Below are 21,990 nucleotides of genomic sequence, written 5' to 3'. Positions count from 1 at the left end.
TCTGGCCCCTAGAGACCCCTCACTAATTCCACTAACCCATTTCCCCCACGTGCTTCCCTCCAGCTTCATGGGCTTCCCTGTTGTTCCCCATCCATTCCTGGCACAGCCCTGCCTCTCAGCCTTCCACATGTGTCTCCTATGCATGTAGCACAGCTTGCTCCTACTTAGCACAGCTCTTTGCTCAAGTATGACACCCTCAGAGGTCTCCCGGATCACCCTATCCTATACAGCAACCCCTTCCACATCAGGGTCACCACCCCAGCTTTACTTCTCTTCACAATCTAACCTCCAGATATTGTGGAATTATCTGTCCACTGCAGTTCTCCCATCTAGAATGTAGGCTCCATGAGGGTAGGGACTTTGTTTCATTTACCACTGTAACTAACCTCAGAGTCTAGCACAGTGCCTTGTCAATAAATATTTGCTAAATGAGTGATACACAATACAATATTTACCAACCACCCAACCCATTCCAAAGTTTAAGTCACATACTCAGTATATATCCACACCCAGCTGCTATAGGCACTATATTGGCATTCTTTAAGTATTCAACAAACATGAGTTATTACATTAATTTTTTTTTTTCATCCTCACCATTAGTCTTGAAGGTATTTACTATTGTCAGTATTTTCTAGATGAAGAAAACTTGGGCTCAAGGAGTTAAGTAATTTGTCCAAGGTCCACAGTACAAAGCACCAGATACTGAGCCTGGGTGGTTCTGACCCAGAGTCCAAGTTCTTGAGTTGGACTTAAGTTTTTAAGGCCACTGTCTTCTTTTGGGTGAGTTTTAAGTCCAAGTGCCTAGTCATTCCCTTCTCCCCTTCACTAGAACTCAGAGACCATTTCCTCAGGAAACACTGAAACCAACAAAGCCCAGTATAAGCCAATTACACTACTTACACAGGGTTTCAAACATCTCTAAGTTCATTCATCTACACCCTGGACAGCTCCCCATTTTCTCCTCCATGATAAACTAGCCAAACTGTCTGGCAACGAGAAGCATAATTCTTTGCACCATCTAGTGTTCCCATCACTGCTGCCATCAACCCTGGTGTTAGGAGGAATTACTAGCCCCACCACGTTGCAAGCAGGCTCTGACCGTGTTAGGAGGCACATGAGCTGGCGGACCTCCTCCCGCATGGCTGCAGAGCCTCGGCGGAGATTGTAATCAAAGAGCTCCCGGATTAGGCCCTGGGAGACGAGGATGTGCCTCAAGGCTGGATTGGAGGCCAGGGCCCGGAGCAGTGTGATACAATGTTCAGTGACAGCTGAGGCACAGCCATAGCACTTGGTTGAGGATGTGTGGCCACAGCTCAGGACGGATAAGGCCCGGTACTGGCTGGCAGTGAAGGTGGGCTGCACAGCCGTCCGGGAGGACTTGGTGGCCGCTTCCCTCTGCTGCAGGTCATATTCCAACAACTCTTTGCGTGAAGCAAAGACTTTCTAAGAAAAAAAAGACAAAGAAATAAATTAGCAATTAAAATAAGGAGGAAGAGGAAGTTAACTAGAAAGCTTTGGTTTGAGGTAAAAAAATACACTTTACATGTATTTCTAATTTAACCTTCTTAATAATCCCAACAGTTACTTTATCCCCATTTTAGAGAGATGGAAACGGGCTTAGAGGGTTGGCTTGACCAAGGTCAGTGGCAAAGTCAGAAAAGCCTCTGATCGAAGGCAGGTGCCTTTAATTCCATTGTCAGAGTCTCAAAAAGAACAAAGACAAAGGTCAGAACCGCAGGTATAGATAGCAAAGAAGGCACACCAGCAGTCTGAGTGGCAAGGATACTAGCTGCTCTCCTTGTCTACAGGCAGCCTCCCATTCCATGGAGATCAATATTCCACCCATTAGGTGACCGCCCTGGTTGAAGAGAGTTGGAACTCCCTGCCCATCTAACCTGCCAAAATCGCCTATGTCAAAAAAAGGAAACAGAATCTTGGCACTGGATTTTTTAAAACCAGTCATCCAGGATCTGAACTGCTGGACCAGAGCAGCAGGGCTGCTTTGAAAGCAATTCTCAATAGCACACTCCAAAGGCGCTCCCATTGCTCTACCTGAATGATTTTGGAGAGTTCATCGAAAGAGTTCTTGCAGTCTCCACAGTACTCCTGAGCCAACTGCAGGATGTAACGATTCACACTGGCTGAAGTGGAGCTGATGCCCCCAGCCGAGCCCGAGTCATCCTGCAATCCAAGAGGGAAGCTGTCAGCTTTCCACCGAGAGATCGTCTCACCTGGGACAGTCTTCTGATCATGACCCTCTTCAAATGCCTTCCAATCTGGGATTACCTGCGGCTTCTCGGGAGCTGCCTCATTCACTTTGCAGAGCAGGTTCTCCAGCTGTGGCCGATGTCCCATCAGTTGATGATATACTCGATCAGCTTTGTCCAGAAGTGTATTGATGTTGGAAACAGCCTAGACAGGAAAAGACACGGATGAGCGCATGAAGGCTTTTCATCACGATGGCTTTCCCTGAGGGATCTGTTCACTAAAACATTTCCTATAGGGCAGGTGCTGTGCTCCATACATTCTTTCTCTTCTTCAGAATAATCCTGTGGGGCAGGCATCTTATTTCTAATTATTTTTAATAAAATTTGAAGTAAAATACCACAAACATATAAACATACAATGTTGAAAAATGGTTGATGGCAGGTCACAGAGCATTAAAATGTACAGCTGGAACTAGAATTTTGGTCCTCTAACTCCAAAACCCACTCCTTTTCTCTCCTATAACATCCAGTCCCATCACATCATGCTGGCTGAGAAGCGGCCCCTGAATAGGCTAATACTGAGGGAAGACCCACAGCTGCAATATGAAGCAGTCCATGGGAAAAATGCAGGGCAAGCCACCCAAAAATGCAGAGCAATTCCACCTTTCCAAATCTGAAGTTATTTGCCCCTTGAGATATTCTTATTATCAACATTTCTCCAAAATCCTAGGCCAACCATCTTTTCCAATATATTTCACGTCATTATTTGCTTCTACCCAAAAGCTTGGCCCTGCAAATAGTCCCGAGTTGAGGAAGACTGAGGCTTGAAGGAAAAGCACACATCCTACATCAGCTGTAGAGAAAGCTCAGATCAAAGCCTGAGTCTAGGACAGAAGTGGCCTCACCTTCTTCCGGTCTTCTTCATTCTCAATGGGATCCACTGCGCAGCAAGGCTTGGCATAGAGCATGAAGTCGAAGCGAGCATATTTACAGAAGCCACAGGCATTGCAGAGGAAGGGATCCTTTTCGTCATAATTGATGGATCTGAAGAACCAAAGTGTTGGGTCAGGGGAACAGCAGAAGTTTGGTGGTGTAGGGATGACTCAGGGAGGAAACGGATTTTATCATGTCTATCATGCCTATACTCTGGAAATTATTGCAGGGACTACTGGAGGGACAGTAACAAATAGCTAAGGATGACTTAAGCAACCAGATAACAAGAAAGGAAGACCAAGAACTAAACTTAGGGGAACCCCCTAACCCCCATCATAGGTTGTGCAAACACACACATACGCGTGCGCGCGCACACACACACACACACACACACACACTCCACTTTTCCCCCTGCCTCCCTCCTTCTCTCTCTACCTTTGTACTTCACATTCTACATACCCATAATCCTCTAACTCAGACACTGAAATTTCCCGCACTGACTCTTACAGAAAGATACAAGGAATGTTCTTGGCCCTGGCCCGAGCAACAACTACTTGCTTACCTGCATTTGTGACACTGGTAGACATTCTCTCCACAGTTGCCGCACACCCCTGGGTTGGCAGGGACGGAGGCACTACAGCGTGGGCACTGCAGGGTCTCTGTGGAAGCCTGGTAGTTTTCATAGAAGTCTGCAAACTCAATCATCAGGTTGGAAGCCACAATGGGCAAGGGCAGGTCAATCTTCACCTCTGTCTGCCCAGGGGTCAGTTGAACCTTCTTGGCTTTGTGCCAGCGAGCAGGCCTGAGAAAGACAGTGCCAGTTAGAGGGGCAAAGACCTGATGGCCTCTCATTAAGGCTCAGTGATGATGGTCTGATGAGACAAGATTTTCCTATATATTTTTCTAGGGCAATGAAGTGGTTACTCTAAGAGCAGGACATCTGGCAAATAATAGCACCAAAATTTTAAAAATATTTTCTACTACCCTTTCTCTATAAAAAGGATAGAACATACAAGTGCTTTAAGATGTTCATATGATGATTTTTGAGATTCCAGAAAAACAGAAGTTTTTATCAAAAGAAGACCTTACTCCAAAAGTGTACCACACTGAAGCCTGTACCCTCAGAGGAGCATGATGATGACTGCCGTAAGTTCCTATCACAACAGCTACCTCGGAAGGTAGTTGGGTGACCCTCTGCCCCTCTAAAGCACAGGGTGCTTTAGAGGGGCAGAGGGACATACCAGAATCTGGACCAAATAAGTGGCAAACAAACACATAGAGAGAAAAGGCATGTAATTATCTACAATTAGAGCCAACTTTTACTAAGCACTTACCAAGTGCTGGGTAGGCTCTGTTCTCAGTGTACACATACACACACTCTTTCTCCTCCCTCTCCCTCTCCCCTCCCTCCCTCCCTCCCGCCCCCTCTCGACTCTGTTTTCAGTGTACACACACACACACACACACACACACACTCTTCCCCCCCCCCCCCCATTGAACCTTTAAAATAACACCCTGAAAGTGAACTTATCTCTATTTAAAGGTAAGGAAAACTGAGTCTACATAACTCCTCCAAGGTCAAAGATGAGCAGAACAGAGATGTGAATCCACAGTCCTGTTCCGAGTCTAAGTGCTCTCCCAGCAGTCTAAGTGCTCTCCTAGCAGACTCCACACAAAGAACATCAAAATCCCCTATTGCAGAAAGGAATGAGGTTATCCCAAAGAGCAGCTTCTATTTGCAGGTCACCAGTGCTTTCCAAAGGTAGCCACTTGCTGATACGGTACACTCCAGCTTTATTCTGCTTCTTAGAATAATGCCAACACTTCCATTCTATGTACAGAACAGCACCCTAAGTTTTTTTCTTTTAATTAATTTCAGAGAGGGAGAAACATCAATGATGAGAATCACTGATTGGCTGCCTCCTGCATGCTCCCTACTGGGGATGGTGCCCCGATAGGGAATCGAACCATGTTTATGGGTCTACACTCAACCACTGAGCAACACTGGCTAGGCAGCACCATAAGTCTTAATATTCAGGCAGTATCTACTCATGCCCAACAGCAATGCCAGAGACTTCAACAAGAGATCTGTCTCTGTGAAAGCCAGCACTGTAACCTGCTAGTACCTTCTTTAGCGCATATATGACTTGCCCTGATTCAAACATTGGCATCCATAAGCTAGAAAGATCCAATGTCAGCAGATATAGAGGGGAGGCACCATGCAGAAATGGAAGGACTGTGTACTAGAAAAACTTCTGGAGAAATACTGCCTGCTCTGTGAGCAAGAGAATAGCATCTAAATCCAAAAAATGACAACTGCTTCCCAATGTAGATGGTTTTATAGAAAAATGAAACTGCTCTAGTTAACATGGGTATGAGAAGCCTGGCATGCCCCTCACTATGCTTCCTCTCCCAAGCTGTTGAAGAACTTCCATTGACCCCTGAGAGCTCCCTGGACATGATTTTTTTTTTTTTTTTTAGGTTTTTAAAAAGTTATAAAATAATACTATATTTTTATTTACTTGAGTAAAATAAGCATTTACATGTCTGTATTAGACCTTAAAATTTCCACTTATCTGTTTATGTGCTTGAGAGTAGGTTAATAGAACCTAATTCTATAAGTTATTATAGTACCATAGTCATGGCCAATGAAAGGTCACTATACTTTGAACTTTCAGTTCCCTCCAATGGACTCTTCATTTATAGCAGCCACTCCCTGGACATGATTTTAAAATAACCTTTGTTGTCATCCTTAGGAACTGGCACTTTACTTTTGTGATGAGTGAAGTGGATAAGAGGATATACTAGACCTGTAGGGATGCGCTACTTTACCGCATCCCAGCAATCAAAGCCAACAACAGGGGGGAAGCCTTGCCAGCCTCCCCCACCCTCAAGTCCAAAGAGCCCGTACTTGTTTTTCAGCTCCACGATGGCCTGCACAGTTCGGTTGTTGTAATAGAGGTTGATAGTTCGCACCATCTTGGTCCGCTTCAGGTCTCCAATTTTCACCGTCACTTTGCTGATGGTGTGGCTGCCAATGAGCTTTACAACTTGCTGGGTGGTGGTGTACCGGGTGTCCACTTTAATGGAAGACAGCTTGATATACTAAACACAAGAGGACACACAAAACACTGTATTAGTTCAAGGCTAACGGCTCATCCTGCCTTCTTCAAAATTCATCACTGTAACCCACTCTTCATCCATGGATGAAATTTCTATTTAAGGTAACAAGTATACCCCTGGCGTCCAAGCATTAGGAGAGGAACACCTATGTGGTAACAACCAATCTCTGGAAGTAAGAAACCCACTGGCCCTGTGAATCTCAGGACCATCCACGTTGAAGATGTCACTTACACAAAACGGCACTTCTGGATTATTACACACCAGGCAGGGATCACTCTCCAGGTAATAGCCATCAAACTCCACTAAGCCAGACAAGGTGCTAAAGAAGAAACCAGTCTCAGCATATAAAGAAATTTTCATCTCAGAAAGCACTGAGCTTCATAAAGAAGCCATGAAAAGGCCATGGCTCAATATTCCCCAAGGCAATCCCCACCCTGGTAAAAACATAGAGACATGTGAGAAATGCCAACAGGATTGAGAAGTCAGTTTCTGGAGCTGTCCTGAGGTCAGAGGGAATCCTAAAAAGTTTAAGGTTTGGCTCAGAGTCACAATTAAGATACTAAACGTCATTAAATTATATATTTAAAATGGGTCAATTCTGTCCTATGGAAACTGTACCTCAATAAAGTTTGAAGGGGAAAAAAAGAATAGTCACTATTAAACCTTGGAAACAATAAATTGTCTGTTTAACCAATATTCTCTTTCAAAAGTTTTTTTTTTTTTTTTAATGTAGCCATTTTCTGTAAACTTGTCTTATTTAATTTAGACTTAGACTCTGGAAACTTGAGGTCTTTTTTTAAAATTACTGCTTATCAAACCCAAATTCAGCAGTTATATTTTAGTAACTTCTATGTGCAAGGCCCCAGCTACGAGGGAGGGATTCAAAGACCAACTAGATAGGGGCATGTTGATTCGAATATAAGAGCCAATCAACATCGAGAGAGCAATTTGGCTGAGCTTCAATAAGGAGAAAGCAGAACAAAGCTCACTTGTAAATGTTGGAGTTGGGATGGTTGGTAAGAATATGGTTTTGAGTCCGCAGAATCTCCACAGCCTTCTGTGAATATTCCTTCAACTGAAACAGAAGTTAATAAAGGACCATAGTTAAAGCTCAAGGGAAGTCTTACTGGAAAAGACTTTTGTCTTCTGCTTCCTAGATGATACCACCCCAGAAGTACCAGACTTCTCAACCCCCAACAGAATCACACAAAACTGGGCCTAATTCCTAATTGTTTAAAGGATTCTATCTTCTTTTGAAGTGCCCACAATTTTATGATAGTCCATCTTTTTAGACCCTGTAGAAGAAGATACGTTTGATTCTCAAGGAGAAGCCATAAAAAGGTTATATAATTGTAGAAACACTCTGGGGAATGTAATCAGAGCTGTTAGAAACCCAGAGAAGCACTGTCTTTCCCAAGCAATTTAATGACTTGCATTTTCTTCCCGCTTGATCTACTTCTATTAGCTAAACCAATTTCAGATTGTACTTATGTGTTAGTGTATATTATCTTCACAGTATACACACTGGGATTGCATAGATATTTTTACAATAGGTTTCATATATGCACCCCTTTGGGTGTTGGTCATAATGTTCTTAACTCAAGAGAAAAAAAGGTTAGCCCGGCTGGTGTGGCTCAGTAGTTGAACATCAACCTATGAACCAGGAGGTCACAGTTCAGTTCCTGGTCAGGACACATGTCCAGGATGCAGGCTCAGTCCCCAGTAAGGGGTGTGCAGGAGGCAGCCGATCAATGATTTCTGATTCTCTCTCATCACTGATGTTTCTATCTTTCTCACCCTCTCCCTTCCTCTCTGAAACCAATATATATATATATAATTTTTTTTTAAGGAAGGGGGTGGGGAGGTTAAAATGACCAGTTAAGCCCTTTTGACCATAAATAAACTGTTACCTTTTTTTCTGTTTGTGGAGTTTTCAAGGAGAAATATCCTAGTAGATCCACAAACTGGGCAGCCTTACGCCCATAGGCTGGGAGTTCTGGCCATATGGACCACATCAGATCTAGCAGGAGCTCCTGTTGAGATTTGCTAGAGTTTCTGTAGATAAATGGCAGTTCATATTACCACACAGCAGAAAGCCCTGAGGTTCTTTATCAACAAGGCCCAGGTACTATTTTTGTAGGTATAGCTATTCCCCCATAACTATGAGTTAAGTCTGAATGGTTTTGTTGCTCTTTTGACAATCCATCCTAACAGATGTAGCAGAGTCCTTTCCTGTCTTTGGGAGGTGGTCTATTCCCATCATCCAACATTACTCAATGGCAATAACCAAGCTTTGTTCATCTAACGAGTCAAGCCTGATTATTTTACAAACTTCTAGAAACATAGCCTTCTTAGTGGGAAACAGATAACCTCTTGCTTAAAACATGTTTAATACTAAAAATTAGATAACTCAATGAAGAAATCTGTAATAGTTAAGAGGATGCTCAGGCTGGTATAAATATTGACACTGTGACCATGAGCATGTAACATAAAACCAAGCCAGAACTACACGGTCCACTCTGGTCCCAGATCCATGAAGACTATCAAAACCGCCATGGACCCTACCTGTAGATATGCAGTGTCAGGCAGTGGGCCTGCCAGCGTACCGAGGAAGAATTGGACTCTAACAGGAAGCAACGCAGAAATTGGACCAAAGTTTCCTTATCCGCAAATTTGTTCAGTTGGTTCACCAGAGCTGTGCACAGCTGGTCCTCCTGGCTGCCTGAGCCCTCACCTGCAAGATCAAGGCAAGAAGAATAGGGAGAAGTGGTCTAGAGTATCACAGCCAGCACTAGCATATACAGAGGGAGGGGAGGCTGTCCATGTCTAAACGTTTGAGCTAAATGGTTATAATTTGAAAACAACTTTCAGTTGCTTCCTGGGAGATAAAAAGTCAACCTCAAAAGAGACATATAATATTGCTACCTCCCAAAAAGCAGAAAGTGCCTATAATTAGCCTGGCACTGAACAAACACTGGAGGGGAAATAACCTATCGAAGCTTGCTACCAAAAACAGTCAATATTACTATATACCTACTTGAACACATAGATCTGAATGATTAATTGAGAGGATGTGAATACATCCCTTGCTTTCCACCCCTGATCACCTGTCTCAGGCTTCCAAGGACCATGAAAAGCAGTTAAGCAGAAAGAAACTTGAATTTCTGATGGTGAGAGGTCGGGCAAAACAGGTTACATTTACAGAGCATTCAACAGTTTACAGGGCACATTTCATTTCACACTGACAAACTTGCCACAGAACAATTATTATTTCACAGCAAAAGAAACTAGGCCTAGTAAAAATGTTGTCTTCTTTGACCTTTCCTATTATGCTCACTTAAGATGGTAAGGCACACTGTTTTTAAGGTGTTACCATCAATGTAACTGAAAATGAGACCAAAAGTAGAGGTCATTTGGGTTTTAGGTCCTCTTTAAGTAAGGATGAAAGACACATCAGAAGAGAATAGACCTTGTGCTCCAGGAGAGACTAGAATATATCACCCTGCTCTCTTACCCTCTTTCTCCTTTTCCTTTTCTTCTTTCTTGCTCTTCTTAGTGGAGGACTTGGACTGTGTTGTGGCTTGTCCAGAGCTGGAGGCCACAGGGGCTCCTGAGGAGGAGGAGGAGGAGGAGGAACTGGGGGACGATGTTGAGGCTGCCAGCGCGGCGAGCACTCTGCTGCCACACAGAGCACAGGAGAGGAGCTGCAGCAGCACTGGACACACCCCCTCGTCCACCAGGAAGCTGACTTGGAGGAGGAAGTACAGGACGGCTGTAGGCAGAGGAGAGGGACTCAGCTGTAAAATTTGATGACAACTCAACTTACATGCAAGGACTGGGGCAACTTCTCCATAAGGTCAGGACTGCCCTATTCCCGCCAGCTTCTTTTCTAAGTTCTCTCTGCTGAGTGCTGCTGAGAAGAATGTATATCCTCTAAGAAAATATTGACAAGTATCTTAACACTCCGCAGAGAATGACTGCCAGCCCCACTTCTTTGAAAAAGATGATTCCATAGACTCCATATACTTCTTTATAGCTTTACTATCAGAGGTCAGATAATCCTCCTTTGTGCCCCTGTAGCACCCAAATCTTGTCTATTGACCTTTATCACTTTTTTAAGTTTTTACTTGTCTTCTTTGCTAGGCAGAATTCTGTCTACACTGTCATGTGCCACATAACGACTTGGTCAAGAATGGATAATGATGTACCACAGAGCCTAGGTGTGTATAGGCTATACCATCCAGATTTGTATAAGTACATTCTATGATGTTCGCACAATGAATTGGCCTAATGACACATTTCCCAGAATGCACATTGTTAAATGGCACATGACTACCTATCTTGGTCATGGCTTTATATCTCTAGCATCCAGTTTAGTCCTTGGCATATAGTAGCCTCAGTAATAGTTCCTGAAGGAATGAATGTATAATGCAATCAAAAGGAGCAGCACTGCTTACAGTCGTCTTTGATGCAGAATTTCTGCCAGTTGATGGTCCGCTGGGCAGCAATCTCTGCACAGGCTTTCAGGTGCTCCATCTGAAATGGAAACCAATCACCAAAAATGAGTAACCCTGCCAAGCAGCCCACCTGGTACCACACCTGCTGCCTTGAGGGGTTATCATCTGGTTTTGGATGCAAACTGAATATGGCCCTCTGTGCAAAGTTAATCCAGTGCGCCAGAGAACCTGGGACTGCCCACACATGAGGCTCTTGCCACGCCACCTAAGTTCCACTCCCCACCACACAACGGCCTTTTGTTTCCAGGCATCCTTCAGACTGCTTAATAATGCAGCAGGAGAGATGGTTTTCCATGACTTGGAAAACCACAAAAGTTTACTTTTTTCTTACTAAAAGCACAACAGTAAGGACATTAGATCAGGAGTCTTTAATACAGCTGTTCCTTCTAGATGCTCCTATGCAAAATATTCAATTTACTTCCCAAAGTCCAAACAATTTATCTTCAGGCAGTAAGACATCATTTCTTTAGCATTCAAGGACAAAAATCAGAAGTGTACAAACTTCAGGTTGATCCTGTCCATGACATGAATAAATAACAGTGGTAAAAAATCCAAGTCACCCCTCCTCATAATAGATGAACCACAGCCAGGTAGGGGAGGGAACATAAGGGGAAAATCTCAGACCCTGAAGCCATGGTGGAGTAGCACCCAATCAGGTATTACAGATTTTCCCTGATCCCAACCCTAGCCAGGATGTTCTCTAAATATCTAAAAGCCCTGTCTACAACTCCATCTGGGTTATTTACTGAGCTGAGCTTCATCACATACCCTTCCCACCAACCACTTCCACCTCCTCTTACCAGGCTGATGAGTGTGTCGTACTGCAAGGCGGAGCCTGAGCTGGCTGTCACCACACTTGCCCGGAGGAATATCCCCTGTTCCTCCAGCAGCTTCTTGATCCCACGCACATGGGAGTCCAAGGTGTGCAAATCCCGGAGCTGGCGGTACTTGTCCTTTGATCCACAGATGAAGAGCAGAAGCTTGCGGACTTGCCGGCGCACAAATGGAGTCTGCTGGATCATCAGGTACTTGAGGGTGAAAAGCAACACAGTCAATGATTCTAGAACTATATATCTGTACCAGCCCTGGCTTTCCATGAGCTGTTTTTAAAGACTGATGATAGCCCTAGCCCAGGGGTCTTCAAACTACGGCCCGCGGGCCACATGCAGCCCGCAGAGGAGTCTGATCCGGCCCGCCAGGTTTTTTGGGCAGTGAGCGCAGCCGAGGTGTTACAGTAGGAATTAGTAGTTCATATAGTCCGGCCCTCCAGCTCTCTGAGGGACCGTGATCTGGCCCCCACTTTAAAAAGTTTGAGGACCCCTGCGTCTGATCCAGTGGATAGAGTGTCAGCCCCTTGGCTTCGGGTTTGATTTTGGTCAAGGGCACATTTCTCAGTTGCAGGTGCATGCAATCCATCAATGTGTCTCTCTCACATCGATGTTTCTATCTCTCCCCTTCCCTTTCACTCTCTCTAAAAATCAATGGAAGAATATCCTCAGGTGAGGATTAACAAAAAGTAAAATAAAATATAGCAGTTCTTTTAAAAGAATATAAAAATAAAAACTGGTAAGGGCCCTGGCTGGTGACCCAGTGGATAGAACATCGGCCCACGCACCAAAAGGTCTCAGGTTCAATTCCCTATCAAGGGCATGTACCTGGGTTGCAGGTTCCCCTACCCCAGTAGGAGCATATCTGAGAACTAATCAATGTTTCTCTCTTCCTATCACCCTTCCATTCTCTCTAAAAATCAATGGGAAAAATATCCTCTGGTGAGAATTAACAAAACAAAACAAACAAAAAAAACTGGTGAGAAACACAAACCAGTCTATCTTTTTGTGGCCAAGCTAGCCTCTAGAGAACTTTAGAATTCCTTACAGGGCCCAGGAGAAAGGCACAGAAAGAAGTCAAAGAGGGGGAAATAACAATATTACTGCTCCCCTTCCTAGAATATTTAGGAATCTATAGGGAAGTTTGCCTCCACTCTGGCCCACCTAGTGAAAATATAAGAGAAAAACATTCACAATCTCCCAGGTGAAAGAGATGGGGAAAGAGGTGAGGTTGTTACACATATACATCTTGAAATGATCATTGAAGCTTGCTAACAGATTATTTATTCATCCTTGAGTTAAACTCACGATTGCTGTGGTTAATAACTATGGTCTCTCAGTTGGCTCCAAACTCAACCCATAATACCCTGCAGCTGCGATATCCAGTCCAGAATTATGCTAACTGCTTTGTTTTTTTGTAACTGTCCCTCTTAGGTTGTGCCAATAGGAGCACTAGAGAGATGGATACTGGGAAGTAGGAGGAAAAGAAGGGACTTGCTTCTTCCTGTTTGCCTGCTATCCTAGCAACAGCTCCTCACGCTGGTGGCCTCTGTCATTTCTTTAGTATTCAAGGGCAAACCAACTGTTAATCACCAGCCTCTCTCAGTACTTCCAGAATCAACCACGTCACTCCCCCTGTCCTCAGAGCTCCTACGGTACCAGCAGCTGCACCCCTCCTCAGATCCGCTGGGCCTCCCTCTTCACATACAAGGCTGCTGGTAGCTGCTGCTTGAAGTTACTATCTCTGTGTATCTCAGCTTTCCCTTTCAATCTTTTTTTGCTATGTCAATGGCCATTTAATCAATTCCCTATATTAAAATCTCTGTTAATTTAACTACTATATGTTCTATTTTCCTAACAGAGTCCCAAGTATTAAACTTGCCTATTATCATTGTGTGGGGAAATTAAAGGAACAGATCAGAAACTAAAGTGGACAGCTTGCTTTGATGTGTATCTCCCAGTTTCACCATATACACGATAAGGCACAAGTAGGTTTACAGTAGTTTGTATGGAAAATAACACAATAATAAATAAATAAAACAAGAAAAACTGTTTCCCATACTCACAACTGTAAATGTGCCTTTGCCCCACCCTGTAGTCTACAGCACAGGGAGGAGACCTAGGGGAAACACTACGTGGATCAGGGGTCCACAAAGGCAGTCACAGCCGCGGTGTCCTCTCCTCCACTGGCACCGCCCCCTTCACTTACCTCTGAGAGAAAGTAAAACCAGGAATGATCAAAGACAGGAGGTGGGATTCGAGAACTGGTGTCAGCGATCTTTTTTATTTGGTATGGAAGTCTCAGTACCATCTCTGTTAGCAGCTGAGTATAGGCCTCAAACACATCAGCAGCATGACCCTGGGAGAAGAATATCTGTGTAAGAACCCGTGATTGGCAATTTCCATGTCCACCCTTAAGAAAAAGCTGGTTTACTGCTCAATTGGCATACTTGATGCTAGAGCTGGTCAATGGCTCCTTTTGAAGCCAGAGCCATCACTGGCTGACAGTTTAGTTTACAAACTAAGCAAGGCCCCAGGCTCCTGGGCAATTTCATTGCATGCAAAGGTTGCAGTGGAGACAGATCTCACTGCTCTTTTTTAAAAGTTCACTATGTGGTTTTTGACATTGGATAGACTGTATTCTATTTACACAAAACCTAGAATTAGAAAATACTGAAAAAGCAGTAGCAGGAAAAGATTTGACTTTCTATGAGAGACAAATATTCAAATAAGCCAAGGGGGCCAGGATCACTAAACTCAGGTGAAATCCTGGGTTCACATCACATGGACAGGAAGGGGTACAGGGAGATTTGAGGACAATGCAAACAACAGCTATCCTGTAAGATGTGTAGATCCTAGGAAGAGATTGCCCAATGTGTCTCCTATTCAATCACGTTATTTATCGATTCTAAGCCAAGCATTGGGAGTATAAAAGGAGTAAACATGACCTTTACTGATAGTTTGAAGGGGAGACTCCACATGCGTGACCAGGTAAACACTATCTCAATCAGACTTGACAGCAAGGAAGTGTATGTTAGGAAAGGCTTTCCCTAGGATCCAATGCTGGAACTGGGTCTTGAAGAAGAAGTAGGAATTCGAGAAAGAGGGAACACAGGGATGCAGAGGGAGAAGAGAGAATTTCTGAAGGGATAGTATGAACAAAGGCAATATGCCACATGGGGAAAATGCACATGTCAGTAGGGCTGCATGCAGGGGTGTTGTAGGTACGAAAGCTAGGGAGTAAGATAGATAGCTGGATCCTCAAAGAATTTTTTGGCTGAAAAGTAATAAAATAAAAAAAAAACACTTAAGGGTTATTAAAAAGAGAAGGTAATGCCGAAACCGGTTTGGCTCAGTGGATAGAGCGGACTGAAAGGTCCCACGTTCGATTCCGGTCAAGGGCAAGTACCTTGGTGTGGGCACATCCCCAGTAGGGGGTGTGCAAGAGGCAGCTGATCGATGCTTCTCTCTCACTGATGTTTCTGACTCTCTATCCCTCTCTCTTCCTCTCTGTAAAAATCAATAAAATATATTTAAAAAAAAAAAGAGAGAGGTCATGATCAGATTCCTATTTTATGCTTGTTATACTCCTATATATAAGAGTTACTATCTCTGTGTATAGTAACTCAGTATACACAGTACGGTAAAAAGCACAGCTAGTCCAACCCATTTAGCTCTACCATATGGATTCAGTGGAATAGAAATGGTAATAATGAACATTTATTGAGCATTGGTATGTGCGAGGTACTGTGCTTTACCAACATCACCTCATTCAATGCTCACGACAACCCTATAAAGCAGACATTGGGTACCCTTGTTTTCCAGGTATACAGGCTTACTAAGGTTAGACAGAACTTCTCCAAGCCTCTTGGCTAGTGAGAACAATTGTTCCCAGGCTCACCTAATCAGAAGCTCATTTTCTGCACTAGATGTTAAAAGACCTCCAATGACGGCATGTGACAAACATGGGAACGTAACCCACTATTAACAACATAACCTTGTACCATCTCATCTTTTTCTAAGGAGCTTAATGTGAAAGCCATGACTGTCTGATTTCATTCAATTCCTCAGGTTTACCAAGTGGCAGGACTCAGAATCCCAATAGAAGGGCATTTATTAAATCACACCAAGAGTGAACCCTGCCAAGGAATGCGGGCTCCCTCCCGCAGCTCCTCGCTCCCTGCTCCTTCGCTCTCCTTACTGAGTGTGCTCAGAATGAGGCACAGGAGCGGCTCTTTGTCCAAGGAAAGCCCTCACCTTCACATACTGGCGGAGGAAGAAAGGGCTCATGTCAGGTGGGGAGGAAGTAGTATGTGGTTTCAGCAACTGGCTCGCAGCCACAGGCTCCTCATCATTCTGTTGGCTCTTCCAATACTCCAGCAGGGATTTGAGCACGTGTAGGCAGTAGTCCACAGCCCCAGAGCTCAGCAGGGCTGCCGCGGTGGCACTGGAGATGAGGGAGGACGACTGGGAGGGAAGAGGTAAGAATGGCTTGTAAATGCAGCTGGGTGTTGGAGAGAGGAAACACACTCATAATAGAGCTGATTGTCATGGAAGTGAGTTAGTTGATTTCTTGAGTTAAAAGTTTCCCACTAGCTCAAATATTTCCCCAATTCCTTTGAATAATGGCATGGTAAAAGAAAAGAAACAAATAGACACCAGTTCTCACCTCTAATCTCTCTACACACACACATGCCAGAAGCCAAGAGGCAAGGACCAGATAACCTTTCTACCTGGAGGGCATGGTTTTCTCTTTTTCTTTGGGCAACTAGAAAAAAAGACCTTTTCAAGGAGAGAAAACTTTTCATTACAGGCACTTTTGGGCAACTCCATCCTCCCAAAAGGGGCTCTTCTCATAGGACCAGCTTCCAAAGGAGATGGGGTAAGCGATCACATGAATAAAGAAGTAGGAGAAAAGCTACTGTAAATAAAACCATTAGGAGAGCCTTGCAAATCCCAGCAAACCCTACAGCTCATAAGCTCATTAAGATTGGATGCAGTTCAGCCTCCATTTCTACCTTCTCTGCTTTGTGCTAATCTCCTTCCCACCGCGCACACACTGCTTTCTCTCTGCTTTATTACCATACCTTATAGCAACATACAGTAGGGAATCCTCTTAGCCACTCCGTGGCTTGCAGAACAGTCAGTCCCCTGCCTTTTAATAATGAAAATTCCAAACCCTTTAACCCCTCCAATAGAGGAATTGTTGCAAAGAGAGCACTTGGAAGAGATTCTGAAAAAGGTGGAGGCTCTATTCTTGAAGAGGTGACTGCTTAAAATCTAACTCCTCTCAAGGAACAACAATGGCCTTATTCTGACTATCAGGACTATCACCTTTGCCCTCAGCCCTAGTACCAACCAGATAATCCTCTTACCTTTCCCCACCACCCATAAGCTTGAAGCAAAAATACCTCACATATGGAAGACTTGGATCCAGATTTGGTCCGGGACATGAAGACGCTCAGGAGTCGCATTACTACCAGATGGACTTCATTGAGGGCACTGCGCTCATTCTTCTTGGACACATCCTGTAGGCAGAAACAGAGCCCAGAAGCTCAGGCTGACTTTTAAGCTTGAGGCATCCTCTGAACAAGATGCCCTCAAGCCTATCAGTGCTAACTATGCCTCAGATGGAATCAGAGACAAAGCAAGATCATGTGTCCATGGACTACACCTGAATTACCAAAGCCTGATACATTTAGGAAGCCATATTAAGACAGAAACAACTAATTTACTGTTTTCACCTTATAGAACCTTAGGGGTAGGGACTTGGTCTCGTTCCTTATTTATGTTCAGATCCAAAGGTATGCCTGGCCAAAGTAGGCAGTGAAAACATCTTTGTGGAATCAACAGAACTAGAGGCCTCAATGGATGGTCATCCCCTGAAAATAGGGGAAGTTCTCTAAGAGAAAAAACAACTCAGAACTGATCTTAGCTGATCCCTATTTTTCACACAATATGACTACTCAAATTTCACCTTTTTATCCATGCTCAGCTCAGCAATAAGTTGGGAGAGCAGGTTGTCCAGGGCCCCCTTGTCTTTCTCGTCTTCTCCATCCAGGTCTGCAGTGAGCATCAGAATGACCTACAAGTCAGAGAGAGAAAACGTGAAAGCCACTTCCCTTGAAAACAACTCGAACACAAGGTGTTTCAGAAGAAATCCCAATCTTCCTGACTTCCCTGTCAAGTATAATCTGGGAAAGGTTTCTAAATCCCAAGTTATCCAAAGTTTATGCATACAGAGTCAGAAGAGTCAAATGTTGGTGTTTGGCATCACAGAAAATGTTTTGCAAAAAGTTTGTAAAACTAAATGACTAAGCTATATTATGTCCAACCAAACTGGGTTGAGAGAGGGCACTGGGCTGCTACAAATTAAAGAACAATTTTGCCCAAAAGGAAGGCAGCCAGTGGGAGAATATGTATCACTCTAATACACTAATATTAATGAAGAGTCACTGCAGATTAAGAATCTCTAGAGCAGCCAAAACCGGTTTCGTTCAGTGGATAGAGCATCGGCCTGCAAACTTGAAAGGTCCCAGGTTTGATTCGGTCAAGGGCATGTACCTTGGTTGCGGGCACATCCCCAGTAGGGGGTGTGCAAGGGGCAGCTGATCGATGATTCTCTCTCATCTATGATTCTAACTCTCTATCCCTTTCTCTTTCTCTCTGTAAAAAGTCAATAAAATATACATATATACATATATATATATATATATATATATATATATATATTATTGACTTTTTATATATTTTTTAATTAATTTTTTTTTTTTTTTAATCTCTAGAGCAGACTTTAGCTCCTGGCTCTGTCAATAACTAGCTGGATGACTGTAGACATTTAAAAAAAAAAAAAAATCGGCCGAAACCGGTTTGGCTCAGTGGTAGAGCGTCGGTCTGCGGACTGGAGGGTCCCGGGTTCGATTCCGGTCAGGGGCATGTACCTTGGTTGCAGGCACATCCCGGGTAGGGGGTGTGCAGGAGGCAGCTAGTCGATGTTTCTCTCTCATCGATGTTTCTAGCTCTCTATCTCTCTCCCTTCCTCTCTGTAAGATATCAATAAAATATATTAAAAAAAAAAAAAATCGCCGAAACCAGTTTGGCACAGTGGATACAGCGTCAGTCTGTGAACTGAAAGGTTCCAGGTTTGATTCCGGTCAAGGGCATGTACATTGGATGTAGGCACATCCCCAGTAGGGGGTGTGCAGGAGGCAGCTGGTCAATGTTTCTCTCTCATCGATGTTTCTAGCTCTCTATCCCTCTCCTTTCCTCTCTGTAAAAAAATCAATAAAATATATTTTAAAATAAATTTAAAAAAAAAAAAAAATCATCTGACCCTTGGGCTTCTCATCTATAAAATGAAGGGCTATAAATTGAATTCCATTGTTTAATACCAATGCCTTGAGATGGCAGCATGCTTAAGGATGGCCCAACTATAATGTGATAGACCCAGTGAACTGAGGGATGGATACCTGCATGTATGGGATGGCCCGGACACCTCCAACATTTCTTAACTGGGGCAAGGTTTGCAGTAGTCTCTCCAACAACATCAGACGAACCATGTGCAGCCTAAAAGGCCAAGGAAAATAGATGATATACAACCACCTACGGTACTAGCTGAATATAATTCTTTCCTCTTGTTTCCAAAGTAAACAAGGCACTTACTGCTCAGGAACAATCCTAACATTAATAAATGCCTATTTATTAACTAGCAACACAGGAGAAATCTCACTTTGTTAAAAGGGAGCAAAACTATTAAAAATACTATTAATGGTACAGAAAACCTACTACATGGAAGTTAAAATATTTCTCAAGCAATCAGGTCCTAGCCATTCTCAGTATCAAGAATTTTAACCTTCAATAGTAAGCACTGTTTTCCCCCCAGCATATGGCTCTATTCTGCCCCACGCATTATTTTCCTGGCATTCTTTTACCTATAATTCTCAATCATCCAGCTGCATAGTGACCAACCTTTCGTTCTCATGCTTCCCCCAAGTCCTTAGAAAGGCCAGTCACTGCTTACCCTCTCCTTCAAACCTTGTCCATCATTTTTCCTAGTGTGAAATTCAATTTCAACACCACCCTTCCCCTACAGGGCCCAGGAGTTTTCCCACATACTCATTCGGACACTACCTCACCTTCTTCATCTGCAAATAAACAGCTAGATTTTGTACAAAAGGTGTGCCCCTGGACCTCTAGTAAATACACAGATTCTAAAGGACCAATATGAAAATTAATTAATTAATTAATTAAGTTGGTTGGCAACCTCCCCTAACACACAGTCTATCAGGAATTTAAAAGTTCATTTGCTGAATGAATTAATGGATTCGCTCTCACAGTAAATCGTTCTTCATTTTTCTTTATGGGTTGTTTATAAGAAGCCATATGCCTATATATATATATTTTAAGCGTGATTTTCATATATCCTACCAGGCAATTATCCAGAATATTTTCAAAATAATAAAAATCTGAATTGAAGTACAGTGTCTTATTTGAATAATAATTATCATTCTAAAAAGAACCCAAAGGAACGAGCTAAATGTCCTTTAGATTTCTGTAACACATAAAAGCCCACACCTGCCTGCAGTCATGAATAATTAGGCAAGCTGTGGGGGACTACAAAAGAGTAAGAGCTGATCAGGAATGGATGAGGTACAAGTAAAGAAAGCAGAGATAACAACAGCAATGCAGCACTTTTAGGATAAAACATAAGCTTTGAGATGGATTAAAATCTTCATATTTGGAGAACATGCATATGAGTGAATACACACATGAAGGAAAAAGTCAACAAAATGAGCAGGTCTGGACCTGGACCAAGATCCTGCCAGATCACTGGCTTTACAGACACTTATTATTCTTGAAACTTAACCAAAAAAGTAAACACTACCAAAAATTACAATTTCCTTGTGACTTAAAAGTAAAAACAATTCAGTTATTAAATTATTTAAAACAACAAACCACCTTAATTGTTAATTAACTTATTCCTAGGGGGAAAAAGTTAACTTAAAAACCACTTTAGAGACTTCCATGACCAATATGGCTAGGTTACTTCAATTGACCATCCTGTTAAAAACAATTAAAAATCCTAAAAAGACATAACATCATTTTAGAAGTAATGATGAATTTCAAAACATTCCAAAGGATTGAAATCACATAGGATGTTCTCCAACCAAAGTAAATTAAACTACAAATCAATAACAGGAAAAAAATTTAAAAATCCCCAAATGTTTGGAAAACCTGGGTCCATAGAGTGAATTACAACAGAATTCAGAAAACATTTACTTGAACAGCAATGAAAACAGAACATAGCAAAATATGTGGGCTCCAGCGAAAACAATGTTTAAATTGAATTTTAGAGAGAAACATATAGCTTCTAATATATATTTAAAAACAAAGATTTTAAATCAATGACTTTAACTTCCATCTTATGAAGCTAGAAAAAAAAACAAAAAACCAGAAAATTACACATCCAAAAATAAGGTATTAAAAAAGGAAGTATAGAAATAAAATAATAATAAAGAATGAAAATAAAGTAGAAAGCAGACTTACAACGGGGAGAGGAAGGGTAAAAAAGCCAAAAGTTGGTTCTTTATAAATAAAATTGCAACCCCTACCAAGACCACATTATCTGAACTCATGGAATTAACCTAGAAATCACATTAAGAGAAAATAAAAAGATTAAGTAGAAAGCCCCTTCATGTTGAGTTAAAAAACTAATTCCATCAAGATATCAGCAATTAAACTGAGCCGGGTCATCTCCATGAGAGTTGTTGCAAGGGTCTGAGTGGAATGGGAGGAAACAATAAAGGAGACACTCTGCAATGTCTCTGATGACTGATGGCTTCAGTGACCTGTTTTTCTGATAAAAATCACTCAAAGTATTGATCCTTTATTTCTACACTAATGTGATAGATAATTATGGGCCTCAACAAATTTAACAAACACTATATCACAAGTGAAATCTTAGGTTTTTCTTCCTACTTCTCTAGTCACCTCTTGGTTAAGAATACATTCACTCCACCAGTCCAGTACAAACGCCACTATAATGTCTTGAGGGAAATGGATTAGAATTTTTAGATTAATTTCAATTTGCCAAGAGGTCAACCACTGGTATTTTTTAGACATAAACATGCATTGGCTCTGTCTTACTTCTCCATTACATTATAAACATGCTGAGCAAGAAGCTATTTCTAGTGTATATTTAATAACTATTACCATTGTGCCTATTACAATGCTATTTATAAAGAGAATGCTACAAAATTAGTTTCATCCTGTTGATGAAACAAGAAAGATTTGAGTGAGGAAGGTATATGCTTTTATGACAACCACTTCTCAGCTACTAAAAAAATATAGGGAAGCCTTAAGGGAAAAACTAATTTCTACTCT

General features: G+C 42.5%; 1 protein-coding gene across 10 annotated transcripts in view; it reads right to left on the bottom strand.

Moving 5' to 3' along the window:
• UBR4 (ubiquitin protein ligase E3 component n-recognin 4) overlaps window positions 1-21,990 on the bottom strand; it is a 120,763-nt gene that overhangs the window by 32,969 nt on the left and 65,804 nt on the right. For all 10 annotated transcript variants that reach the window (XM_084875209.1, XM_084875212.1, XM_084875211.1 and 7 more), the window contains 18 exons: window positions 19,077-19,173; window positions 17,585-17,692; window positions 17,019-17,135; window positions 15,865-16,074; window positions 13,817-13,966; window positions 11,581-11,808; window positions 10,721-10,799; window positions 9,778-10,035; window positions 8,829-8,997; window positions 8,174-8,318; window positions 7,253-7,338; window positions 6,495-6,582; window positions 6,052-6,245; window positions 3,703-3,942; window positions 3,113-3,251; window positions 2,287-2,412; window positions 2,053-2,181; window positions 1,100-1,443 (listed from right to left, as the gene is read on the bottom strand). In XM_084875209.1, coding sequence (XP_084731335.1) covers window positions 1,100-1,443; window positions 2,053-2,181; window positions 2,287-2,412; window positions 3,113-3,251; window positions 3,703-3,942; window positions 6,052-6,245; window positions 6,495-6,582; window positions 7,253-7,338; window positions 8,174-8,318; window positions 8,829-8,997; window positions 9,778-10,035; window positions 10,721-10,799; window positions 11,581-11,808; window positions 13,817-13,966; window positions 15,865-16,074; window positions 17,019-17,135; window positions 17,585-17,692; window positions 19,077-19,173 — 2,907 coding nt within the window. The remainder of the gene's footprint in view (window positions 1-1,099; window positions 1,444-2,052; window positions 2,182-2,286; window positions 2,413-3,112; window positions 3,252-3,702; window positions 3,943-6,051; window positions 6,246-6,494; window positions 6,583-7,252; window positions 7,339-8,173; window positions 8,319-8,828; window positions 8,998-9,777; window positions 10,036-10,720; window positions 10,800-11,580; window positions 11,809-13,816; window positions 13,967-15,864; window positions 16,075-17,018; window positions 17,136-17,584; window positions 17,693-19,076; window positions 19,174-21,990) is intronic.

The sequence above is a fragment of the Pipistrellus hanaki genome (assembly GCF_964339955.1).
Source record: "Pipistrellus hanaki genome assembly, chromosome: 2".
Taxonomy (NCBI): domain Eukaryota; kingdom Metazoa; phylum Chordata; class Mammalia; order Chiroptera; family Vespertilionidae; genus Pipistrellus; species Pipistrellus hanaki.
Note: the sequence above shows the minus strand (reverse complement) of the source record. Positions and strands in the feature narration are given on the sequence as shown.